We start from the raw sequence: 21,652 nt of genomic DNA, 5'->3' as shown, positions 1-21,652 counted from the left end.
CAGAGTCTGATTTGGTCTATTTTTGTCTCTATGAACGATAGGGACAAAAATAGCCTAAGAATTTAAGTAATTTTTCTAACAATACTAATGAATGATAATATTCAATCTAATGAAAAATAATATGTTTGAGTATTGTAGGTTTTTTTCACAAAAGGGTTTTGCTTAAAAAAATTGGAAGTATAAAAAATATAAAATTATTTTTCATTATAAGAATTTAAAAATTCGTCATTTTTGAGCTTAAAAATTTACTATGTAGCAAATAGCTGAAGACTTTCAAAAAATATCCTAGATTCCTTCAACCTTCTACTTTGCAATTACGTACACACATAAGGAAAAGGTAGCTTTAGGTAGTCAGGAAAAATTATTTTCTTTATGGGACACCAGTGTTCCAATCGTCCTTAAAGGGTTAAGGGGTATCCTGTAGCTTACCTCCACCATTCATGTTTACTCTTTTGCTTGTATTGAAAAGATTATAGTATCTTACATCCCTCTAATGCCAAGTATCCTTCAAATAAGTCGATATCTCCTTTCGAGGACCTTTCCAAAATGTGGGACATAAATGTACATTTGCAGCATTTAATGTTAGGAGATTATTATTATTATTATTCGTATCGAGATATTTGTACAATGTAATCATGTTATATTGATGTTTTATCCCGTGTTGGAAGAATCCGCTAAGTCTATTTGTAAGACCGCCCAGGAGCGCCTTCCCCGTGATGTGGATGCTTCTTCCATGCTCCCAGAGTTTTTTGGGCAGTGGCGGTGCATTTTATTACCTTATATCACAGTGAAAATGTTTTTTTTTTTTCTTTTTCTAATCATTCAGATCTTTGCACCGGGCGGGACTCGAACTCACAACTGTGAGAGTCGAGTCAGAGATCTCATCCGCCCAATAACCAACGGTGTTGCCCATTGCGCCATTGCGACTGAGACCCCCAGTCGAATATTGGATTTCAGTGATGAATTTCCACGGAAAAGTATTTTGGGCGTTTATTTAGATCAAGTTCTTGCTTTTAAGAATGATTAAAAGATGCCTTGGAAAATTTCGAAATAGGATTTATTTATACTTCGAAACATCAACTCCATTTTAAACGGCCTCTAACATTAATGGCAATATTGTGAGTATCCTATAGAAAAAAAACTGTGGATAACAATTGAACAGATTGTTAGGATGTTGGACAATAATAATTCGATTGTATTTCGCTATTTAGGAAAGTTTTGACACGTTTAATACGTTAGAATATAACATTCTGATACTTTAGAAAAGCTCTGATACGGTTTTGAACGTTTTGACACTCATAGATCATGAATATCACATGACCTAAAAGTCGATTGTCATGGACGTTCCGTCCGTCATATAACCTTTTCTAGACAGAGAATGGAGAGAGTTTAAGTGGTCCGATACTTCATCGTGGAAACGGGATCCAGAAGAACTGTTAATACCTCTGGGGAATTGAATACATAGAAGAGCCTTCCCATTAAGGTTTAGAGATATCGACAAGCGGTTTTTGGCAAGGGTAAAATGTCAATCGGCGGCTAGCAATAAATGATGTGAAATCTACCCCCTACTGCAGTTTTGAAGCACCCTCAAATCGTGCATTCTCAATAACGCAGTCCATATAACATCTATCGATCTGAAATTTAACTGGGCCTAAGAGCTTTAGATTAAAAGAAACTTAAGCCCACAGACCCTACTGTGCCCCGAGGTATAATATTAATAATAATAATAATAGTGCTGGCACAACATTCCATGGAGGAACTAGGTCTTCCCGTAAGGGAAACACGCGTTATAATTTTTTTCTTATACAGGATGAGGTTCTCAATCCCATGCCACGTAGAATTAAGTGCAGTAAAGCTCACTTGATGCAATCCGAACACCTTTAACGCCAGAAAAATTTCTGGTGACCTAAAGGGAATTCGAACCCGTGCTTAATGGGTCAAGTGCTCTACCATTTGACCCATTAAGTGCATGACTACATAACGAGGTATAAGGAATCAAAAAAGTCATTTTAAAACGACCTACCTATATATGACCGGAAAAATTTCGACATCAAATTTTCGAAGGTAGAAGTTCAAGACACCTTTGACTGCCAGTGGAAATTTTGTTTCACTTCAAAAAAAAAAAAACAAAAAAAATTTTTTTGTCTTGCCCAAAGCTGGAACTAAATTTTCACTGGCGTTCGCTGGAGTAGAGTTAGTAAATTTCATGAAATTTCCGCCTAAAGCAAATGGCGACTGCTGTGAAATTTTTGAAATTTTACCATCTCTAGCTGGAGGTGAACTCATAAAATATGCATCACACAAGTTCAATATCTGAACTCCAAAATTATTTCAGAGCTTAGAATAGATTAAACGATTAAAGTATAAAGGTAAAATTCTCTTAAAAAAAATGCAATGTATTAACAATTGCAATTTTGTGTAATTTTGCACATCTTTTTTAAGTTATCTATAGTCATTTCACCCATCTATAACAAAAGCCTAAATTCATTCGTCTTTTAAAAGTTTTCGCAAAGATCTAATATTCAAGGTGAAATACTTTAGAAATTATTCATTTTTTAATTCACTAAAAGTTTCAAAAATTTCCATAATCCTAAGATTTGTAAAATTACATTAAACAACAGTGTTCAGGCACCCAAAAATGATACATAGTATATCTATGAGTGTCAATCCGGATGAATAAACATTAAAAATGTATGATCAATTTTGGAAAAATATCCCATACGTTTTTCCACGATTCACGAATGTGCGTTTGCATATTTTATCCAAATTTTTATTCAATGAATGTATTCAGAATCACGAAAATGGTGTCAAAATCTAAAGCGATATACTGCACTGATAGAAGTTTTCAACCATTAAATGCATAATTCATTTACAAACACTTTTTACTTGTTGTATAATTTGTTTTCCGTAGATTAAAGCTTTTATGTTATGCATACAAATTTTTTGAGAGCTATATTATGCAAAAAACTTTATTGCTGACATTTCATAACAATGCTTAACTAATATATAGACTTTATTGTGTTTTTATATGCCTTTCAGCTATTCAAATTTATTGGGATAAATGCATTTAGAGATTACGATTTAGTGCCTTTTAACTGATTATTTGTCCGCGACGGGATTTAAGGATGAACAACAAAAATAGAAATTGTGAATTAAAATAATTTCTCTGGCTAAAATATGAATATAAATTATTCTGTAACTACCTATGAAAGGATATATGGCTTTTTGTAAAGAATTGAGTTTCATAATATGAGGCGGGTATTGAGAAAGTGAATCTTTTTATACCAAACCACTCTCTTGTAAAGCCTCATTCAAGGATGTTCTGGCGTGGGTGGAAAAAAAAGAGATACATAACATTGGATAAATGGGAAACCTTTCATACGTTTAGAGAGAAAATTTTCGATCCTTCATGAATCCATCCTTTTATGAGGCCGTTCTTGACGCTTTATGTTCTTGAATGTATGTGGTGCGGCAACATTTTCCGCTTCTCCAGATTAGATTCCCAGGTTTTATGGGCAACACGGAAAGCGTTATATGAGTTTACCCGGATGATGAATAGAATGGCTCCAGGACTAAATCAATATATTAATGGTTTGGGTTGGGAATGGAAATATGGCTAAAACCAAAAGAAGGGATTTTCGCACATATACAAAGATAATGGATTAAACATTAATATCAATTAGATGACTATCCTGTTTTTGGCATTATACACCATTCACATCAATTGCATGGTGATTTATGTAAATTTAATACCAAAATGAGATGTGTTTTATATGTGGAAATAATCAAAAGTTAATCAATCAATCCACTCAAGTAAAATCAATATTGTGCCACTTTGTTGGCTATATCCATGAAAAAAATATTTATCACTCGTATTAAAAAAAAAAGAACACCCAAAAATAGATACACATTTGCGCATCACAATATTGAAAGTTTTATGCATCAAACTTCATGTATGGGATATATTTTCAAATTGAACGGATTAATATGGGCATCAATATCCAAAAAGTGCCACATTTGCAATTTATTGCAATCATTTTACAGTCGCCGCAAAACTTTTAGAGTCTGCAATAAAAAGTCACTCTCTCCTAATTAAATAATCATGGTATCAATAATTTGGTGTATTTTTTTTTTAATTTTAAATTTAGATTTCTTTTACATCTGGAGAAATTCGACTTTTCACTCATTGAAATTAGGACGCTGAATATGCGCTGACTGTCATAATCATACTTCAGTAAGGTTCAAATTTATCAGTGAAGAAATAAAAACAAAAATAAATAAATTTAATTCAATTCAGAAGGAGATGTATATCCCTGATAATTTTGTTGCCAGAAAAAAATCATGACAATCATATGACCCCTGAGGAGGAATACCTCTATTATACCATTCAACAAAAATAGTAGCTTTTAATTTTTCTCAGCTGCATCAGATAAAAAATTAAAGCTAAATGACTGTCTAAATTCAGAAAGCGATTGATGTTTTTATTACGTTACAGTAATTTGGAGTACATGTCCTGTTTTTCTAAACTTTTCATTCACAAAGCCCATTCTTCTGGAGTTTTTGGAACTTTTACGCCTAATATCTTTTTTCTCTCGCACCGAATTCATAAACAAATCTCTCCTATTTTCTACGGTCCTCTGCATTTTCACACATTTCAAACACTGCATTTTCCAAAAAAAACACGATTTTTTGGAAACTTCGAGTAATTCTTGAATCTGTATTACTTCTCTACACCCGTCCGAGAATTTGCAGTATAAAATTGCTGACCGGGAAGTTGTCTGATGACGGCTTTTACGATTTTTTATCATCCATCAGAATGCATCCTTTAAGACCCTTCACAAGTTTATCATTCAACCTTCAGGCCCTAGTTTTGGTCACTTATAGCATTGCTCATCACTATACGATGAGCTGCTGGTTGGGCTTTGTAAGTAAGCAAACCGTTCATCTTCTTAATATCTTGTACCAGGCTGGATGAGATACCCATTTTTAGGCCACATTTCGTTTAGAAGCAGGGGAGTGAATCTTGAAGTACACAAGCATCTTTTTCTCCATTTGATGGTCAGAATCCCTCGTTTCTTACCACATCCTGGTTTTTAAGCAATAGTTTTGATTTCCTTGAATCGTAAAATTACGTTCCACACGGTCCCACATGAGTTCCCAGTCATTCTTCTTATTTGTGAATGCGTGAGATATAGATTTTCAAGACATTTTCTCCATTTTTCTTTAATTTCTCACCGATTATTAAACATAATTAGATGAGACTATACCATTAAAATAAACCTAATGAATGACACTTTAATATTTACAACAAATCATTCCGCACTGACACCAGGTTTTGACAGATTGATAAATAATTTGTTCAAATTTTATCGTGGACACGCTATATATCCCACACATTTGAGGAAAAAAGAAATGCAAATTTGGATGTCATAAAATTCTATCGACCTAAGAGGTGTAGAAACGGCAATAGTAAATATTTTGATCATTTATTTTTTCAAATTAAATTTTCTACTGACCAATCATAATTTAAATTGATCATAAATGATGTCACGTTATTCATTCGTTTTTCTTTAAATGTATTACAAGCCTAGAAACCAACTGATCTTCTGGGACCTCCCTCCAAAACACTCTTAAAGTTATAGGGGAGACTGGGGCAAAAAGTAACAAAACCGATATTTTTTTTTGAAAGCTACCCTAGCGCCCCAGAAATTTCTAATTAGCGCAGTTTTATAGGAAATTTACCGCTCTATAACTTTGTGAAAGTAATTTTCCTCTATTTTGTAAGTAAATACGTTTATCGAGCCGATTTCTAAAAGGTAATTACGTGACTATTCTCAAAACTGCTGGGGCAAATAGTACCAGACATAGGATATTATCACATTTTGATTCGCTTCATTACGGGCTTCCGTAAATTTGAAAAAAATACCAAGAGGATATATTTTCAAAGAAAATTTATTCATCTATACCTTTGTTAAATACCGTTTCCTCAATCTGAACGAAAAAAGCATTATTCAAGCTATTTTAGAAAAAAACACACAAATGACTGCAAATCGTTTGACCTATGCAAACAACAAGCGGCGAGACACAGCATTGACGTTTGTTTTCGCCTTGAGACATCAGAAATTACTTCACTTTTTGTTACTTTTTGCTCTTTACCTTTTGTTACTTTTTACCCCAAGTGGCCATTTTTAATAAAAGGATTTCTGGAGAAAAGAACCTTTGCGAAATTCTAAAATAGATAGCGGATTTGTATTGAAAGAATCCAAATTATTTAGGAAATATTCACCAGTGTATCAATTTTGGAAAATAAGTAGGTAATAATTGATATCTTCTGCAAGCAAAATATTTCAAAAATAGGGCTAAAAATTTCGATAATTTTTATTTTCCAAATTCCTTGTTTGAATTCTAAGAAATTTACGACATTGAAGAAGGTCTATGGAGGCTACCTGTAGAAAAAATTTTGAGCCGCTATCTTTTTTTATCTTGGAAGATATTGAATTTTGAATTTTTCAATTTGTGACTTTTTGCCCCAGTCTCCCCTCCTACAAAAAATAACATAAATTTGTTCCCTTTTAACCTGTCCAAAACAAAACGATGTTGAAGTCGTCTACAAAATGGTCTATGAGATTTTCACTGATTTGCATTTGCATTATGTATAATATAATAAACTTTATATATAATGTTAGACCGGTTAGACCATATTAGCAAATCTACATAAATTGAATAAATAACCCCACTGGCCGAGTTTAGGAACCTGTCAAGTACAGGGCACTTTATCTTACCGAAAATAAGTTTTTTTTATTTATGTTTTAGAAGTTGTATTAACAGATGTTCCATTAACAGACATGAACGATTCCTTCTATTAATTTTAGAAAGTTAATAGTTAAACAGCTCTAAAATATATATTTCATAGCAGATGGAGGCAAATTCCAATGTATTTGAAAGGCCTTTGAATTTCTTATAAGTCTAAACCGATTTCATATGAATTTCCATTAATTATTGTACTTTTCGATATAGCATCTAAGTTATGTGTTTGAAAATAACTAGGAAAAGGCTTTTAGGCTCCGCACACACCCTGGATTCGAATGATTGATTGTTTAATGGTCAAAGATTTGAAAAACAAACAAAACAAACAAAAATATTGTTTTATTTATTTCGATGTAACCGGGCTTTTATTGCCATTTTGTTCATTGTTCAGTTTACAAGTTTATTATTCAGTTTACAATGTTCGTGAAAAATGTCCATTCAGACACTTCAATCATTTGCACCGGGCAGGACTCGAACTCACAACTGTGACAGTCGAGCCAGGGGTCACACCGCCCAAGAGCCGAACGCTCTTACCAATTGCACCACGGACCCCCCAAAACAAAAATATTATGTTGTCTTTAAAATATTTAATTACAAGGGTTACATAATTAGACTAATGACGTGGTCCGTATTGCTTAAACCGTAAAAGAATCAGAGTGATCCTATTATTTTTGCAGCGACTGTATAATACATTGAAAGTTCCAGGTTGTTACACATACATACGTATTACGAGTGCAATGCTAATAAACAATTCCCTATGTGCTCACTATTCCATTTAGTAAATGAGTTAGATGCGAAATGTTCTTTTTGTGTAATTTTCAGATTTTCTCCGAACAACGCAGAGTATTATAATGGACGATGGCAGTACTTTGCAAGCCCCATCATTCCTACAAGAGCCATCATCGAGGCTTACGTTCAGCAATGATACTGGGTCTCAGATTTCATGTTCAGCACATGGAAATCCTCCAGCAATTGTTACATGGCTCCATAAAGATGGTTCGGTGGTGAATGCGGTACCTGGATTAAGGTAAGTGCAATGAATCAATAATCATTTTCCGAGAATACTCTATATACAATCTTCTTTACCCCAACCCTCGTATCTGTGCTACACTTAATGCTCCTTCCTGTTCCCTCTTACCCTGAAAAAAAAGATGGAGTGCATACAAATGGAAAATAATGTTGCGACATATCAACTCACATTTGCATAATACGCACCAATGCCATATATTACGATTCCCATGCAGATTTACAATTCCTCCTCAGAATGTCTCATCCTCTACTCTGCATTTGCACCCCTACAGCAACCAAGGGTTTGTGGGTGTTATTAATCACCCGCCACCTGACAAACATTCATGTATACCCCACTGACATTATGCAGACTTTGCATTTTGGTATTTCCATTCCCAATGCAATCGCATGCTCGTCGCATTGTCGCATGCAAGATTTAGGGGGTGTTACAAACAGCTCCCCACATACTCATCCTAAATATATATATTTTATTTAATATGCACCAGACATACATGTCATTTTGTACATTATTCAATACCTTAAAACTAAAACTTAAATAAAAAGCATTACCTATTATATTTCATTAATCAAATTAATCTTATCTAGGTATTCATAAAGTTTTTTTCTCAAATTTAGCGCTAAGAATAATTTTTAAGTCACTAGTTTTCAAAATATTGTTTCTCTCACTTTCAAATTTTTTACATTTACTAAGAACATGCTCCACAGTTAATGTGGAATTGTCACAGTCACAAACAGGTGGTAGTTCTTTCTTCATTAGATATGAATGGGTTAATCTACTGTGCCCAATTCTAACTCTATTGAGAATTACTTCATGTTTTCTAGGCACATCATCACTATACTTATATCCATAAGGTACATCACAGATTCGTCTAAGTTTATTTGTTAAAGGAGTTTCCGTCCATCTAAAATTTCGTTGTTTTTTGAACTGATTACTGATGAACAAGGCCATATCCTGATAGGTACACAAATCTGTATCAACTTCATATTTTTCTGTAGACTCTTTTGCAGTCTTGTCTACCAATTCATTATTGTGGATCCCAATATGACTTGGAACCCACATAATTGAAATATTTGGATAATTATCGGTAAGAATATCCCTGATTTGAGAGATAATACTACAGTTAGTAGAAGTGTGGCATATAGCATTAACTACTGATAGGCTATCTGTTAAAATCAATCTTCGTTCAAACTCATTCAACGGTATTGAACACGCTTCAAGAACTGCCAAAGCTTCTGCTGAGTATACTGAACACACTTCAGGTATTTTTTTACTAATAACTATACCATTTGGTCCAACTACACCATAACCTACACCAGTTTGCGTTTTCGATCCGTCAGTGTAGTACTCGGAATAGCCTTCGTATTTAGCTCTTCTTTCTTGAAAAAGGGCTAGAAAAGCTACAGGATGCGTATCGTTCTTTTTGTGAGATGACAAACTTAGATCAATAATGGAATTCAAACTTTTCCAGGGTGGGTTTCTTGGGGTTTCAAATTGGATTATTTTTAAGTGTGGGGTATTAAGTTCAGATGATAATCTTTTAGCCATATTAATAAATGGTTCTGGATGTTTCATATCTGTTCTATATGATGAATTATGACATTCATTTGACAAAGGGAGTTTAGGAAGATGGTTCAGTCTGTTTAAATATTTATTACAAATCACTGATCTTCTCTCTTCTAGGGACGAAAAACCAGATGCAGCTAAAAGACTTTCGATGGGGGATGATCGAAAAGCTCCAAGAGCTGATCTAATCCCCGCACGATATGGAGATTCTAAAATTTTAAGTGTGTTTTGATTAGCTTGCGAATAAGCTTCACAACCATAATCTATACGGCTTAACATAAGGGAGTTAATAATCAAAAGAGTTTGTTTTTGTTTAGCTCCCCAATCTTTGGAAGAAATAGTTCTGATTAAATTAGTAACTTTGAAAATGCGTTTCCTTAATTCTAGTAAATGGGGTCGCCAAGTGAGCTTGGAGTCAAAAATTACTCCAAGTATTTTTGCTTCTGTAACTACTGAAATCGGATTGTTATATAGAGTTAGGTTTGGGTTTTGGCAAGATCTTTTTCGGCAAAAGTGTATAACTTTAGTTTTTTCAGATGAAAAAACTACACCGTTATTATTGGACCATTCTTCTATTTTATGTACTGTACTTTGCAGTGATAAATTTAACTGGTCATTTCTTGGGTTTGAAGAAAAAACTATTAAATCATCCGCGTAGAATAAATATTCCACGTCTACGCATCGATCTAAAATTTCAGTCAAGCTATGTATCGACACTAAGAACAAAGGAACACTTAATACAGAGCCAGTTATCATTCCATTTATTTGTTCATAAAATTGGGATTCATGCTGACCTACCATTACCCTAAAAATTCTATATGAGAGAAAATCCTGAATAATATTAAACATTGAGCCTGAAAGTCCCCATTTCGCGAGTTGATGTAAACAAAGAACTCGCCAGGTTTTTTCATACGCTTTTGTCATGTCAAAAGTGATACAAGTAGTATGAGATTTATTTTGAAGATTATTACTGATAAAATTTTGTAAATATACTGTATTGTCAGCTGTAGACCGTTTATTTCGGAATCCTGATTGTCTGTCTGATAAAAAATTATTTTTCTCCATCCACCAAGTTAATCGACGCACTATCATTTTTTCCAATATCTTACTCAGACAATTTGTTAGAGCTATAGGCCTATAACTCTTTGGATCCGTAGGGTCCTTACCGGGCTTTAGAATTGGGACAATATTGGCTTTTCTCCACTCGTCAGGATAGTGACCGGAAATGAAAATTGAATTAAAAAGTTCTAATAAAGTGATTTTACTATTAAAATCTAAATTTTTAATCATTGAATAAGTGATTGAATCCGGTCCTGGCGATTTGCCTTTTGCATGTGCGAGTGCATGTTCTAATTCATCATATGAAAATGGTTGATTTAGCTCTAGAACGTCAGGTGCATTTCTTAGTTCTATTACCGTTTGTTCTAAACTTTGTTTTTTCTCAAGGAAAGTTGCATTGTCAAAATTATTATCACAATTTTTATGAAATTGTTGAGCCAGTATATCGCAAATCTCCTCTGGTTTGGTGTAATAAGAATTTTCTCTTTTAATTTGGTGGATTGTGGGTGATTTAAAATTGCCAGATATTTTCTTAACTTTATCAAATACATCTTTCACTGGAGTCGTATTTGTAATGGTACTGACGTAATCTGTCCAAGATTTCTTTTTTGCTTCTCTAACCAAATTTTTAAATAAAAGTTTACTGTCTTTGTATTCATTATAATTCTCATCAGAACAATGTCTTTTAAATTTCCTAAGTTTTCGTTGACAATCTTTGTGAGCTTTTTCTAAATCGTCGTTCCACCATGGGACAATCCTTTTTTTGGGTTTTGCCTGAGATAATGGTATAGTCGCTTTGGCTGCGTTAGTAATAGTATCAGTTATAACTTGAACATTTTGATCAATTTGCAGATTATGAGAGTAAACTGATCGAAGATCTACCTGGTTGGAAAATCTGGGCCAATCTGCCAGATACTCCTTCCATCTAGGTCTTCGCATTGAATCTGGTCTATGGTCTGGTAAATTGATAAAAATTGGGAAATGATCGCTATAGTGATGATTTTCACTCACATTCCACTGCAAGAATGGAACTAGTGATGGACTACATAGAGATAAATCAATCGCCGAAAAAGATTTAAAACCAGGATGCAAATAAGTAAAAGATCCATTATTTAAGAGGAATAAATTGTTAGAATAAATGAAATTTTCTATCGAACGACCTTTTGTATTTGTATCTGAACATCCCCATAAAGTATTATGGGCGTTGAAGTCTCCTAAAAGTAAGAAGGGTTCAGGCAAAACTTCCAAAAGCGTGTCCAATGCCGAAATGTCAATTCGATTACTAGGATTTAAATAGATTGAACATATTGTAAGTCCTGATAACAAGGAAGTTCTGATAGCAACTGCATCTAAATTTGAAGGCAAAGAAATTTCAGTGAATTGTATTCCATCTCTAACAAAGATACCACAACCACCGGCAGCCGTTGTATGTAGATCCTTGTTAGAGATCAAAGTGAATCCTCTTAAGGATATGGACTTGTTCATAGTTAGATGTGTTTCTTGTATACAGAATATTAAATTATTATTATCTTTTGACATGGATTGAATATCAACAAAATTATTTTCAAGACCATTAATGTTATATTGAATAATTGACATAATTAAAGATTAATTAAATCAAAAAAAAAAAAAAAATATATATATATATATATATATAAAAATCAATTCAATTATTATATTTTATTTGAAAAATGACTCGGAACCGCACCCATGCTCACACCATCAGACGGGGAATCCTTCAATAGGATACACTGTGATGAAACACATTGCATCCATCCGGAGGAACCCCACCCAAAGTCGTGCAAACACAAATGCGATTCCGAATCATCCTTCAGTTTAGCGTGTGTCTGGATCATCCATGTCTGAATCACTATTATATAATACCTTATTTGCTGATGCAAGTAGATTTGCTGTCTCCCGCATCGTTTCTTCAATACCGGCGCCCTTCTGAGGGACGCCATCTCCGGATCCGGAGTCGGAAGGAATTGGTGCAGAGTGATGCTCTGTCCTTTTCTCAGTTGTTTCAGGCTGGGTATTCGTCTTTCCATGGAAGATGAATGGGCTAGATCTCTCCGCTTCTGCAGTGTCGGTCACATAAGGTCCCTCAGATGATCTGGATTTGAATGCAATTCCGGTTGCCTTGTTGTTCAAGTTTCCAATGGACTCATTCTCCATGTGCTCACCCTGAATAAGCTTTCTAGGATATTGCGCTGGGGGTTTTCTATTGCCACTATTGTCTGGAGAAACCCGGGAGTTGCTAGACACGACGTTGGCAAAAGAGGAGTACATCCTCTTCTTCTCCTTGAATTCCTTCTTGGCTGCAATATATGACACTTTTGTCATCACTCGGATTCTCTGGATCTCAAATTCCTCTTGGAATACTCTGCACTTCCTGTACCAAGATACGTGTCCCTCACCGCAACTGGTGCACTTTACTGGATGTGTACATTCTCCATCGTGTTTGATTTGGGAACAGGATCCACAGATTGCTTCTTTTCCTCTGCATTTTGAGTCATGATGACCATATCTTTGACATTTCTGGCACCTCATCGGGTTGGGGATATATGGCTTGATGTTCAATGCGTGGTAGTAAGCATTGATTGTCTTGGGAAGTTCTGGCTGGTTGAAGGTCACTATAAACGACCCGGTGTCTTTGAGCACCAATTTCCCTTCCTCGACGATTTTCCTTTTTATTCTCTTCACTTCAGTGATATTGAAAGCTGCCAGTTCCTTTTTCAGTTCCTCATCAGCGAATTTCGTAAATGCAAAACATGAGATGACGCCTTTGCTCTGATTCAGGAAAGGATGCCAAGAAAATCTCACTTTTTTGCCATCGATTTCATTAATTTCCGTCATTTTCCGGCCCTGTTCAATACTGTTGACCTGAATCAACAGACTTCCATTGGACAGGGGCTGGAAGTGAGGGATTTTTCCACAGACAGTGTCGAGAGTTCTCTTCACCTTGAAGCACGAGATGCTTAAGAAGTCCGTCTTCTCGAGGCTTTCCGCAATGATAAAGCGCTTCGCTTCATGGCTATTCGTGAAGAGTTTGTTCAAATCCATTGTTATCGTTGCTCTTTTTCTTTTCCCACGCGAAAGCACGGGAAAGGACGCATCGTCACTCGGCAACTTTGACAGCTCCGAGAATTGCCGATTGCTTTCGCCGCGTTCGCCGCTGCTTGCGGCCGCCATCGCTGCTAACTTCACTCCTTCTCCTCCAGAAACGCGTCTGGAATTTTCACTTTTTCTCAACAAAGAAGCCTCCAAAAAGGGAAAATAATGTTTTCCACTGTTTAAGGGCTACACTGAGCAAATGTTTTTGTTAATTCTCACTCGAGATTTGCACTAAAATTGGCCAAAAACTTGTCAAAACACGGAGCGTTCAAGAACACGTCTGATTGCTTCCAATGTCAATTTGACACTCTCATCCTAAATAAGATTTACTGAAGCTAGAACTACAATTCGATGGAATATCTTCGTTTTCTCACAAAACTCTGACCATAGTTTCCCCTTGATAATAAACAATACGACTGAATGAAGATTTTATTGAGTTTTACAACCAAATTCTTGTGCTGCAGTTTCTCAAAGGCATTTTAGTGTTCAAAAGAAGTATTTTTGTAATTTATAAATGTATAAATACGTAAATTAAATGCTTCTACTTTTCCTGTGAAAATTCAAAGAGATACCTGCAAACTTTTTTGCTACCATGGGCTATTTTCAACAGTTTTTCTGAATGCAACTTAACAAAGTCTGTCGAATTACAAAAGGAATGCCAGTGATAAACTTGTATTAGCTCATGAGAGACGAGATTTTAGGAATTCAATTAAAACCACAATTTTTCAAATTCAAATAAAACCAACATTGATTCAGAGATCCAGGATTTTAACATTTGGCTTCAAAAATTGTTAGAAAGGCGATATAGGGGTCATTCAAATAAATTTACTGAATAACCGTATTACATTAACTTCAAATATTCTGTAATAAAATAAAGGAACGTTGGACTAGATTAAATAGATACACGGATTTTGACATAGATCCTTCTCCTCCTTTATTATTAGGACCTTTACTATTGTTGTCCTAGTAATAAAGGAGGAGAAGGAACTAGGTCAAAATCCGTGTTTCTTTTCATTCAAATTAATCTACTGACCGAGCATCTAATATTAAACAGATACATTTATTCATCGACAATGCTTTTGTACAATTTCGTTTTGATGAGAGACTCTGTAGTTTTCAACGGCCACCGCCATCTTAGCGTTCGTGAGCAACCTCCAGAGCAATACGATAGAAAAAAATCTCTCTGAAATTGTATGCTAGTCATGTAATAACATGGTCAAACCTTCAGAATACACAAAATCTCAATAAGAAAGAGAAAATATACAAAAGATTCTGCTCTATAGAAATTGAACTGCTTTGGAGCATTGTAAAAGATTAAAAATGGCTGGTTTGTACTATATTTCTACAAAGAATCTGTGGTTCTCTATAAGAACCCCAATCATCCGTATGAGGCCGTAGTCGTTTATCAGATTGTAGGTCTTTGAGAGAAGGATTTTGTCGTTTACTGTATCAAAGGCTGTCGAAAGGTCGACGGAGGCAACACATGTGATATTGCATTCCTCGTAACCGGCGGGGCAATCATCTTCCAGATGGTCCCCTAATAAAAAAATTGACTTACTCTCCGAACAGCTTATCATACAGCAGGTGCAATCCTCTTCAACAGCATACTTTGAAACATTTTGAAGAGATGGTATAAAAGAGAAATGAGAAATAGGACGGTAGCTCCTCGGATCATTAACATCTTTTCCGGGCTTCCGAATTGCCACCACATGAGCTTTTCTCCACTTCTTCGGTATTTTGCCTTGATACAAGCAATGGTCAAAGAATTTAAGGATCCAGTCAACAGTGACGGGTCCAAAATTCTTTATCTGTTCAGCGTACAGACCGTCAATGCCTGCCGCCTTCCTGTTTTTCATCGCTTCAATAGCCGAAGTAAGCTCGTCCATGCAAGAAGGTGCAGACAGGCGATCTACGAGTACATCTGAGGCAATATTCCGAATTATTTGGCTTAGCGGCGATTTTACCAACTCTACCATTCAAGAGCAATTGATGAGCGATTTGGTTCGCAGTGACTTGTGAAAGAGTCGTCGATGGTGGGGTTGTTGCCGAAGTGTCGTATCGATCTCCAGACCTTATGGCTACTGAGAGTGAGATTGAGACTCTCAATAGTCGACACCCAGCGCTCTTGATGGCTCCTCGCAACAGCATCGGCTAGTGTACCACCAGGCTCTATAGAAGCATTACTAAAAGGATCCTCTTCAAAAGCCCGGTAGTACTCCGACATCAAATCAGATGTCTCAGAAAGCAGACCAAGGATGTAGCTGGTGCGACAATCCCTGAAAATACACAACCTCGATATCTTTTTAACTGCTTCCACAAACCGTCCATAATTCTCCGGTTTTGAATCAATACCTCTCACGGCCAAATCAACATTTGACGATATTCTTGCCAATTTGCGTTGCAGAAGTTGAACCTTCGCCGAAAAGGAACAAGTCTGTGCTTAACGGCAGCCGTAATTTGGCACATATGGATCTATGCTGGGAGTGCGGTATCGGGGACAGTACATTTTTATAGCAGGAAGGGGCTGATTTGTCTTTCACAAAGATAAGATCAGGATTGTAACCCTGTCGTCATATTGCACTGTAAAATTATGCTAGTAATTTAGCATCGTGAATTAACGATAAGCCCTTGCACTCGAACCACTCCTCCAGCTCCATCTGCGCTTGTTGTATCGTAGCCCCAGAGAGTATTCTGACATTTAAAGTCGCCGAGAACAAAACCGACAGAAGATGTCACGAAGTTACTCAGCTCCAAGAACTGAAAGTCTTCTCCCGGAGGATTGTAAACGGATGTTACTGAGAAATTTTCAAAGTCTACAGTCAAGATCTCTATGTTGTTGGAGTCAGTGAGCGCAACCGATTTGACGTCCGAATTCGGTTGTCGGCCTGACAACCGAATTGTAGTTAATGTCCGAGGAATTCAAATCCAATTTCGAACTTTCAAACCAAGTTTTCTCGGAACGATGGGAAAATTTATAAAATAACCACACTGAGAAGCCGTTAAGGATTATTCATTAGGGTAAATGTCCTAATTCAAAACCATTTCCAGACGCTTTAACTTTGACAGAAGATTCAACACATTAAGTTCATTTTTTTCTGAAGAGAATTACATAAATTTGCTCCTTAACTCTTCTAGAAAGTTACTGTTTAGTGAAAATTCTTTAGATATAATTTGAAAACTTCTTAAAGTTAAGTATAATGCTTAAATAAATTGATAGTTTTGAATTAGCTTTATTTACCCTAATTTATGAATGGAACAGAAATGACAAAAATATTATGAGCCTAGCTGCTCTGATTTATTCCTCACAATAAAATGATGTTTTATCTTTAACACTTCAGGTACGAAAAAGAAAAATGTCCTAAATTTGGATTTTGAAATTTATCTTCGAATACCTTTTCTCTTGTCAGTCATTACAGTAGGTCTTCCATTTTTTTAAATTTAATATGCATTTCTAATATTTCTAACTATATAATCGCAGATGAAATCTTAAAATCTTTTAAGTTCGCTCAAACACTCAGTAATTAGTCACGAAGTGAATTATAAAACGATCTTTTTATATAATGCAATAAATTATTTTTTCTTTCCTATATAAAATAGGAAACTGACGTATCTCAAAGTAAATAGATCACATTCAAGAACACCCAATTCAGAATTGGAGAAGCATAAAAGTTTCATTGGAAACCACCCCTTATAAGAAATTTTGAGAAAAAGTTCAAGTTCCTTTTGTATTTCACAATAGCAAATCAATCAAATCAAAAAATGATTTTATCATTCAATGAACAAATAATACCTGCGCCCACTCAGCCAGAAAGAGCAAACGTAGAATTGTATGGAAAATAATGCTTCATTTTAATGATGTACTTATTGCACGTTGATATAACATTTTATATATAGTCGTAGATACATTTCCTGACATATGACTTTTGGCATCTGCACGTAATGTATGTTGCAGAAAAATTCATTTGAAAAATGAAATGGTATATTTCCACACAAAAAAAAATTGAGCTCGGGGAAATCTGCATAAAATAGAAAATACAAATCTCAAGATATTATGTTGGGATATGAAGAAGAAAATATGTAATGCACGGGGGATTCAATGGTTTGAGGTTGATATGCTGGAAAGGGTAGGATAAAAAAATATGTTAAAAAGAATATGAAGAGGGAACATGTTTTATACTTCTTGCATTCAATGAATAGAAAAGTGTCTGTAGAAGAACTAAATGCATATGATGGAACAAGATTGCAAGCACTCGTATTTTATGAAGAATAATAAAATGAATCTTGCTCAACATCTACTTACCCATTGCTCGTACTAGAACTATGCACTGCAGAATGAAGAAGTGCATTTAATTAAATATAAATTAATGAAGTGTTAGACGCTTCTCGCTTTTCCCTGCTTCCCCAAAATATGAAGGGAAATATTTGGAATAATAGCAGAGGTGCATTTTGTGAAGTTTACTAGTACACCACACCGATCACAATCTGTAATTTCGACAAAATAAAACTGAACCTACATAATAAAAACGGTATTCAAATTCTCAATTAGAAAATTAACAAACAAATAAAACAAAACTGCTGATAATTTGCTTTTCAACAAAAAAGGAAGGAATATATACCAGCTAGAGAGGGATTAATTAGCACGTGATTCTATTTGGGTGAAAAAGCATTGAAAAACCTGGTGGAGTAGTTTTTGTACCTGAGAGAGAGGTTATAATTAGCACGAGATCCTGGTCGATAGACTATAGAAGAACTTATGCCCCGTGAAACGGTTCACGTAGTCGAAAATAGAGGAAAATTTGAGGAATGGGGTCGAAATTGACCGAATTTTTCTATGGCTCTGATGAGTCAATGAGTTGTCTATGTGGAATGCTGCAGTGAAATATTCAAACGGAAAATTGGAATGAGATTGTCCAGTTTCTATTTACATATCAAAAAATAAATACACTTCCATTGTAATGGAAAACTTATTTAAAATATAAAAGTGAGTAGAGCATTTTTGTACGAGGAGTGGCAACTGAAAAACAGGAGAATGATATCATTAATTGAATCAGCATTTGTCGTAACTCAATTTTTTCGCTTTTGAGGATATTTACATATTTGATTGTGAGAAAAAATGATTACATTACGGCGTTATCACACTTGCACATTAAAATTTTAATGTAATTCACATTAATTGTCGTTTGTGAGCGTCCAAATATGTTATTTGTGTCTTTGAGTCACTTAATATTTGAGGTTTTTCTATTTATTGATAAAGAAGTGGACTTGGCCTACAAAAATAAGTTTAAATTTACCTAAAGCATTAATATTTTTCACATTAAAGAAAATTAAAGAGAAAATCGCATTAATTTTTCGCATTAATGCTATAAATCAATTTATATCAAATTTTGCGGGCCAAGTCTACCTTTTTATCAACAAATAGATCACATGTTGAATATATAATGATTCAAACACACAAATTACACATTTGGACTCTCACTAGCGACAATTGAATCATATTAAAATTTTAATGTGCAAGTGTGATAACACAGTTATAGTCTTGGTTTTCTGTCATTAATTTAAAGCAAGAAAAGATAATAAAATTTATTTAACATAACTCACAAAAATTGAGACTTACCAGGAAAAGGGAAATATTTAGTTAATCTGGTCAATTTTGTAACGTAAAAGGGATGGCAAAGCATCCCAGATTTGTAGATTGCTCTATATAATAAATCTATCTGCGAATTATCTTTTCGCATGATTTTTGAGTGTATAATGGTTTTATTGGTAGAAATTTGGTTAAATATGCATTGCATATGTGTTGGAATGTTTTTAGCATCAGTAACATGTTTGCGCTCAAATAAAAATGGATTATCGAGAAAAAAATAAATCAATTACGATTATTTGGAAAATTGATAAATGATTGGGACTGTTATAACCGGGTTGGAAATTTCAAAATCTTTCCAAAAATTCCAAATTAAAGCAAATCGTTTGTAAAATGAACCCTTCAAAAGTGGTTGAAAGTTAACTTTTAATAATTCGAAATGACGATTTTTTCAGTCATAGGTATGTAGGGACAAATTGTTCGCCTAGGGTACTTCCAAAACATATCCGAAAATCATTTCAAGAAACTTGGGCTATATCCAAAAAACACGGTATTGTAGGAATTGATGAGGTGTGAGGAGGAAAAGAAAAAAAAACGAAAAATTATAGATATTTTCTCGAGTTAACTTACAATAGTCCAATTTTAGGTGTGATTCCTTCATAATCATTTATTATTTTGATTCAAAATTGTTGCTTTCAGAGCTTATTTTCAAAATTAACAAAAGAACTGAAAATTTTGACTCCTAAAAAATGTCAAAAGAAAATTACGACAAAACTTATAATATCTTTTCGTAGGGTTGAATGAACACCTCTTCGACAAGGAACCCCTATTGACACTTTTTATCAAAATGTTAAAAATGATTTATTGTATCTAATAACATGTAAGTAATATGGCGTTTTTTTTTCATTTTCTACGTTTTTTGATAAGGATAAGTGTTCAAATTTCGTATTCCAAATGGTACAGAGTAGGGTGTCAATAGGTCCTGACACGAGCACTTAAAGTGTCAATAGGTGTTCCCTTCAATCTACTGCACCGACAAATTGATCATCATTTTATTAGTGAAAAGCTCTCTTTTTCTGGATAGGAGAGACCGAGGTATAATTTATTAGCCAGCAAGTGACATTTTTCACTGTGTATTTATAAAAAAAAAATGTTTAGGCTGATAAATATTTCAATGAATAAAAAGGGAAGTATTTACTTAGAATTAATAGTAATTTCCTTAATATTCCATCTAATGCAAACTATAACATCCCACTGTCTAATACTATCAGTGGCTATTCTGCCTAGGTTTTCAATAATTCCTAAAGCTCTCTTCTTCACTTTACAGTATCTCAATACAAGTAACAATGAATAATCAAAATAAAATTAAAAGAAAATTACGTAACACTGCATTACAAAAAAAGGAAAATGATAAATTGTCTTGCAAATTTTTTTTCATTACTAAAACTTCGGGATTTTGGCTTTCGGGATTTTGGCCCATTCGGGATTTTGGCTTTCGGGATTTTGGCGTTCGAGATTTTTGGCTTTCGGGATTTTGGCGTTCGGGATTTTGACCGGGACCCATCTAATAGTATAACGGCTGATTACTTAATTAGGAATATTTTAAGGTTAACGTATAATATTATTAAGGGTCAAAAGAACACCTATTCGGCTAAGAACACTTATTGACAATTTCATGTGATAGAGTTCAAGTAAGATGACACTTTTCATTAAACTAATTCTTCCTAAAAGGATAGGTGTTTAAATTTCTTATTTCAAATTCAAATGATTACAAAATAGGGTTACAATGGATGAGCACAATATGATAGTAACCATGGGTGTTCCATCGACCCTACCAAGAAGCATTTATCACTTGCCCCAGGTTTTTTTTTTGTGTTTCGAATATTTAAATTATATTTATATTAGTCTTAGATGCGAATCCCCATAACTCTATACCATAATTCTAAGCATCCCAACCTCCTTTAGAGAATATTTTTGACCACAATATTATGGCAACAAGATTTTGTTTTCTAATGACATTATGGCATGACTTACGACCAAGGTCGAACAATTTTTTCGTATCAGTCTTTCGTCATCATTCCAGTGTTACTAATGAGATATTCTTTTAATGATTCAACGTGGTATTTCATGATTGCGCATTTGGGATTTGTTCTAATTTCATGTATTTTGAAAATTTCCACATGCAGCCAAATTGTCGAAGTGAAACACTCGGCCGTTGACGACTGATACGTTGTAGACAACTTTAACTCTATCTTATCTAACGAAAATTGGTTTCTGTGATTCCATATGATTCCGAAAGAGTCTGTAATTGATTCCATTTAAAATTCTATCAGAATCTTTCGAGTTATTCCATGAATTCTGTGGATTTTGGCAGGAAATTAATTATATTATACTTGTATAATTCCTTGATTTTGGAATAGCAACCAAAACATTCTCCCCAATTTCAAAGTAAATTGACAACGATTCATTTAGATTCATTTAGCAAATGTTTCCTCCAG

General features: G+C 34.5%; 1 protein-coding gene across 5 annotated transcripts in view; it reads left to right on the top strand.

Moving 5' to 3' along the window:
• The window catches only part of LOC129809874 (cell adhesion molecule Dscam2), a 98,330-nt gene that overhangs the window by 27,887 nt on the left and 48,791 nt on the right, over positions 1-21,652 (top strand). For all 5 annotated transcript variants that reach the window (XM_055860012.1, XM_055860013.1, XM_055860010.1 and 2 more), the window contains exon 4: positions 7,630-7,834. In XM_055860012.1, the coding sequence (XP_055715987.1) occupies positions 7,630-7,834 (205 nt within the window). The remainder of the gene's footprint in view (positions 1-7,629; positions 7,835-21,652) is intronic.

This window comes from Phlebotomus papatasi, chromosome 1 (genome assembly GCF_024763615.1).
Source record: "Phlebotomus papatasi isolate M1 chromosome 1, Ppap_2.1, whole genome shotgun sequence".
In the NCBI taxonomy this organism is placed as follows: Eukaryota; Metazoa; Arthropoda; class Insecta; order Diptera; family Psychodidae; genus Phlebotomus; species Phlebotomus papatasi.
Note: the sequence above shows the minus strand (reverse complement) of the source record. Positions and strands in the feature narration are given on the sequence as shown.